This window comes from Salmo salar, chromosome ssa13, assembly GCF_905237065.1.
Source record: "Salmo salar chromosome ssa13, Ssal_v3.1, whole genome shotgun sequence".
Taxonomy (NCBI): Eukaryota; Metazoa; Chordata; class Actinopteri; order Salmoniformes; family Salmonidae; genus Salmo; species Salmo salar.
Genome location: NC_059454.1, coordinates 56,347,818 through 56,353,995, shown reverse-complemented (window position 1 = coordinate 56,353,995; position 6,178 = coordinate 56,347,818). Strand labels below are relative to the sequence as shown.

At 40.7% G+C, this 6,178-nt stretch overlaps 1 protein-coding gene across 1 annotated transcript; it reads left to right on the top strand.

The window, feature by feature from the left end:
• The first annotated feature begins 361 nt into the window (after positions 1-361).
• On the top strand, positions 362-5,391 carry LOC106567454 (D(1)-like dopamine receptor). Its single transcript, XM_045693391.1, has one exon. The coding sequence runs from the start codon at positions 1,850-1,852 to the stop codon at positions 3,167-3,169; it is 1,320 nt and encodes a 439-aa protein (XP_045549347.1). The 5' UTR covers positions 362-1,849; the 3' UTR covers positions 3,170-5,391.
• Positions 5,392-6,178: the final 787 nt, after the last annotated feature.

The window sequence follows — 6,178 nt, the reverse complement described above, 5'->3', positions numbered from 1 at the left end:
ATATCATATTTTCATTTTTTATGATTACTTAAAATGGGCTCCAGTAGATGGCCTCATTGTGCCTCATTGTGCAAAAATATTCTCTTCGTGTTCAACTTCAAGACAATTTCACCATAAGATATTTTAATAATTCCATGGTTCATTTTATTTTAAGTTTCATCAAATCCCTTATATGACATACTGTACCCAATGTGTTTAATAGTAGGCCTAGCTGTAATATTAGGCTACTGTATAAATATGTAATTATACATCTAATATCAATATAGAAGAGTGCGTGGGCTTTAATAGGATCAAATAAGCACATTTCACCATGCTGAAGTATGAGCTGATTTTCTTAATGAGCTGGAGAAAAGCAGATGGGGACGTTTCCAACACCCTCTCATCTTCCCTCAATCTACAAGTGAGAGACTTCACTTTAGACACGTCATTGCTGGATGAGGAGACTAAAACGGAATCGGGATCTCTTCACAATAACTTCAAAATAAGAAGAAAGTAACAAAACAAAAGAGGCACGACATCCAGCGCGTAACGTTTAGGAAAACTCGTAATCTACGCTTATTGTTGTTGATTTAGAGCTTGTGAGAAGATAAACGAGTTGAATTGACTCTATTGGACGGTATTTGCACCTTCTCTGGATGTGGTCGCACAGTTTTTCATGTGAAAGTAGAGTGAATTTCGAAAGGACTTAATTTAATGTTAATTACACATTGCTGGCGGTACTGGGGCTGCATCCGGAACACACGCGAAGAGAGGAGGAGAGCAGAGAGGCGTGCGCTTCTGGTGTATAGATGGGGGGAAGGAGAATAAATAGAGCCTACTATTTCCATGTAAATGATGGTTTACCATTGAGCTTTCTTTGAGGATTTAACGGCGTCGGCAAAAAAAACCGTTTGTTTGAAAAAAGTTGACAGATCATCTTCCATGGAGTCTCATTGCAATTTTCGAGACTTGATGTGTGGCAAAAACGGACCGCACGAACGGATTGAGCTCCAGGATTACGGTTATGTGTTGCTCCACAGTAAAATGTAGCCTGACATGTTTTTATTGGTGCTTATGGAAACTTGAATGCACATTTTTCATAAAACAAAGGCAGAAGCCACGTTTCATGTGCAAAGACACAGGCAATGTATTTATTTTGTTGTTATGATGCGAATGCATTTCTTTCCAACAATGTTTTTGGGAGGAGTCGTGATTATGTCTACATTTCTATCACAGTCCAAATCGTCATGCGGTAGGTCCAGTGCATGTGCATTGCAGTTACAAAGTCTAATGCTTGTCCTGGATGGAGTGTCAATCGGAGCACAAATATACTCAGATGGACACGCCTTGTCAGTCATTGAACAAATCAGATAAATGCATTGCAAATATGATCAGTGCAAATATGATCAATAGACTGTATTGATGAGCCCATATATAAGGCTAATGATTGGCCCAGCCTCTGTTTACGTAACATGCCTGCGAGAATATGGTGGGAAAGTTTCAGATGACTGCTGACAGCTCATGGAAATAGACATAAGATCAAAGAAAAGTTTAGATTGGTAGCATACATCATATTCAACTCTTCAATAACAGCTGGAATACCTTTCGTTGAGAACTGCTGCTCTAACATTAGAATGTCTTCGAGAATTCATGAACAGGATGAATTTTTGGGCTAATTTCTAACGATTGCTTTTTGAAATATTTATAGACACTATTCTGCAAGATGATCGTTGTGATGAGCATGGTGACCCAACCTCCAAATGAGCTTGTCCCCAGGCAAGAGGCCAAGGCTACATTTTCCATCTAATTATCCTGACTTCAGGTGATTGGAATTATGGGGTGATTTCCATCTCTACAAGCTGACAGAAACATGGATTTGAACTTCTCCATGGTCCGTGATAGCGATAATTTGCCAGAGAGAAACTCATCCAAGCGCGTTTTGACAGGCTGCTTTCTCTTTGCGCTCATCCTGACCACACTGCTGGGGAACACACTGGTATGTGTTGCCGTCACCAAGTTCCGCCACCTACGTTCAAAGGTCACCAACTTCTTTGTGATCTCTTTGGCCATCTCAGACCTGCTGGTGGCCATCTTGGTGATGCCATGGAAGGCAACGACAGAGATCGTGGGCTTCTGGCCCTTCGGAGCCTTTTGCAACATCTGGGTGGCATTCGACATCATGTGCTCCACAGCGTCCATTTTGAACTTGTGTGTCATCAGCGTGGACAGATATTGGGCGATCTCAAGCCCGTTCCGCTATGAGAGGAAGATGACACCCAAGGTGGCATTTATTATGATCAGTGTGGCATGGACTCTGTCCGTGCTTATCTCCTTCATCCCCGTGCAGTTGAATTGGCACAAGGCTGCAGTGTTGGAGCTCAACAGCACTTACGGGGAGCTGCCTCCGGACAATTGCGACTCCAGCCTTAACAGGACTTATGCCATCTCCTCCTCCCTCATCAGCTTCTACATCCCTGTGGCAATCATGATCGTGACTTACACCCGGATTTACAGAATTGCCCAGATACAAATCAGGAGAATCTCAGCCCTGGAGAGGGCTGCGGAGAGTGCCAAGAACCGCCACAGCAGTATGGGGAACAACTCCAACATGGAGACGGAGAGCTCCTTCAAGATGTCTTTCAAAAGAGAAACCAAAGTCCTAAAGACCCTCTCTGTCATAATGGGGGTGTTTGTATGCTGCTGGCTGCCCTTCTTTATCCTCAACTGCATGGTGCCCTTCTGTGAGGCCAAAAGCACCTCTGATTTCTTCTGCATTAGCCCTGCTACCTTTGACGTGTTCGTCTGGTTTGGCTGGGCCAACTCCTCACTCAACCCCATCATATATGCCTTCAACGCGGACTTCCGCAAAGCATTCTCCATCCTGCTGGGCTGCCACAGACTCTGCCCGGGCAGCAATGCCATAGAGATAGTGAGCATCAACAACAATGGAGCTCAGCCACCTGCGTCCCAGTATCAGCCTAAAGGGCACATTCCCAAGGAGAGAAACAATGCCACCTATGTGATTCCCCACAGCATCCTGTGTCGGGAGGCGGAGCTGCAGAAGAAGAATGAGGTTGGGATTAAGACCTTGGAGAAACTGTCCCCGTCTCTTTCTGGAAACTTGGACAGCGATGCAGATGTGATTAATCCTATAACTCAGAACGGCCAACACAAAACTGTGAGATGTTGATTGGTGTACGTATTGGTATACAAAAATAGAAGGAACCCACAGAGGGAGAGACCAGGCAGTATGCCTAGCAAAGGTGGGGTATACAAACTGAGCTTCACTGCAAACCTTAAAACTCTAATCACTATGGAAATCTACAGAATGTTTCAAATGAAGGCACTTTATCCTGGTTAACTATCTGCAAAACACCTTCAGCATGTATTAATGAAGTATAGACAGATTTGTTGATAAATGTTCCATAACTTGAATAAAGAAAAAAGAAATACACACGTGTATACATGTGTTGTATTTACAAATACGTATACATTTGCATATATGTACAGTATTGATGTTACAAATATCCTGGATGCCGTTATAACATGGAGAAAGAACTAGAAATATTAGCTAAATGTCTTGTAAGTGCTTTACATTTATGTATACAGTGCGTTTCATATTCTCCATACAGAACTATAAAGATAATTGGTTTTGCTCATTTTATTTATGTCAACCACAGTGTGTAATTAATTGGTTTTTATTTATCCTAACATATTGGAGAGTTGAAGACACTTCGGTGGTAATGACAACTGAGTAAAATAATATGACCATAGGATGGTGTAAATAATTGAAAACAACCCTCATCAACTCTTGCATTTACATTGTTGTGACAAAGTGGTAAGCCTCAGAGTGGTAGGGTGGTGGTAAGGTATGATGTATACACATGTATGCATTTGACATTTAGAACACTGTGTCGATAACTGAGGCATGCTTTAAATGCCTTTAATGTTCACAGTTACAACATCTTATGCCAAGTATGCCATATTTCTAAATATTTCAGTTTTATTCCCCTTTTGTAGTAAATGCATTCTCCAACTGGAGTAGATGAAGCTCATTCTGATTGTCCCTATTACTCTCTCCCACAAGACACTCTCCGCTTAACAAGTGTTACCTCTTCACACTCTTAGGGCATCAGTGATCCTGTTGGCAAGTCAGGCCTATCAGACACTCCTTCAGGTGTGCATCTCCTATTCCTTATATAGTGCACTCCTTTTGACCAGATCCTAAAAGGCTTTTGTCAAAGTAGAGCTCTAAATATGAAATAGGATTCCATTTCGGACGCACCCTTTTACTGTACTAATGCAGAGAACTGATTCTGATTCTATTAACGTTCTGTTGGCACGAAGAGAAAAAAACTGCTTAGTGTGCAGCAGTAAATGCCATCAATGCATAAAAGAAAAATGTCAATCCTGTACCTTATGCAAGTCACTGGTCACCCAACCAGAACACAATTGACACTTTGTGACCTTTGCTAAACCGCTGAAATTACATATTGTGAATTGCTTAAGCTGGTGCTGTGATGTTTTAGGTAACAGTGGAACTATTGTTGCGCTTATAGCTGCCAGATTGAAGCCACCCACTGTATGCTTTGGTCCTTTGACTCTGCTGATCAATTCTCTAATTTGTACCTCTGACTGTTAAGTTGTTCTCTCTGCAGTACTGAAATCTATATTGAATTTGACAGATGGCAAACGAAACGTTCATAAAATATGAACAATTATATAGAGCTTGTGTGGTTAAGGCCTTCAACTAGTTCATATGGTTGTTAATATCAGAAGGCATTGCATGAATCTACATTGGATGTAATTTCACAGTGTGAATTGGGTGCAGAACATATTTTCACACTCTTTACAGAAGTGTGACATCAACAATTTATCATAGTTCCATGATGGGAAGTCCCATGGCCAGGGGTTTGATGTAAACATTAACTAGAGTTAATGCATTGTGGTTTAGTTGTTTCCAGACGTCAACCTTGTTCTCGTATCTCCGGCTGTAAAAGCAGAGTTGTCCTCCATTGAATAGGGTAAGTCATTTAATGGTATTGGTCTCAAATTCATTATTATATTTGTTGTTCTGGGAAATGAAATATGACATAAATTCAAAAAGGAAGAAAGTTTGTGGATCAACATGTTACTTATGAGTTGCCTAGCTCCACCCACTCCTGTATTGCTCTCCTATTGAGTTTTTATGGCTTAATTGTATTAGCCTGACCCTGGATTCTTAATTAGAGTGTATGTCCATCTATGACAAGTCTTCTATGACAAGTGTCAAAATATGAACTCTCTCTGAGAAGACCTCTGTCTATGTCATTTTGTAGATAATGGTGGAACGTGCTCACTGTTCAGCTCCACTCTAATTGTCACAGGGAGCTATCTAGAACCTAAACGGGTTCTTCGGCTGTCTCCATAGGAGAACTCTTTGAAAAACAATTTTTGGTTCCAGGTAGAATCCTTTTGGCTTCCATGTAGAACCCTTTCCACAGAGGGTTCTACATGGAGCCCAAAAGAGTTGTACCTGCAACCAAAAAGGGTTCTACCTTGAACCAAAAAGGGTTATTCTATGGGGACAGCCGAAGAACCCCTTTGGAACCCTTTTTTTAAGAGTGTAGAAGGCACCAGAGCCATGTTTAAATTCATGGCTCTGGAAGCCACCAATCCCATAATATTGAAGTAAAAACAGTGCTGACTTGATATAGTAGCATCTGATATTTTGTAAATGTTTTTTCAAAGCTATTATGTCATTGACGAAGGCAAAACTGCAGCAACTACATGCAACTATGTCAAGTGAAGGTTGGCCTTTTTTCATTTTCTACAATAACAGCAGGGGTGGAAAAAGTACCTAATTGTCATACTTGAGTAAAAGTAAAGATACCTTAATAGAAAATGACTCAAGTAAAAGTGAAAGTCACCCAGTAAAATACTACTTGAGTAAAAGTATTTGGTTTTAAATATACTTAAGTTTCAAAAGTAAATATTATTGCTAAAATACACTTAAGTATCAAGAGTAAAAGTAAAAGTATAAATCATTTCAAATTTCTTATATTAAGCAAACCAGACGGCACTGTTTTATTTCTGTTATTATTTTTCTACGGATAGCCAGGGGCACACTCCAACACTCAGACATAATTTACAAATGAAGCATGTGTGTTTAATGAGTCCACCAGATCAGAGGCCGTAGGGATGCGCAGGGATGTTCTCT

Excerpts from the sequence above, each read along its gene's own strand:
- LOC106567454 (XM_045693391.1), top strand. The coding sequence starts at position 1,850 with ATGGATTTGAACTTCTCCATGGTCCGTGATAGCGATAATTTGCCAGAG.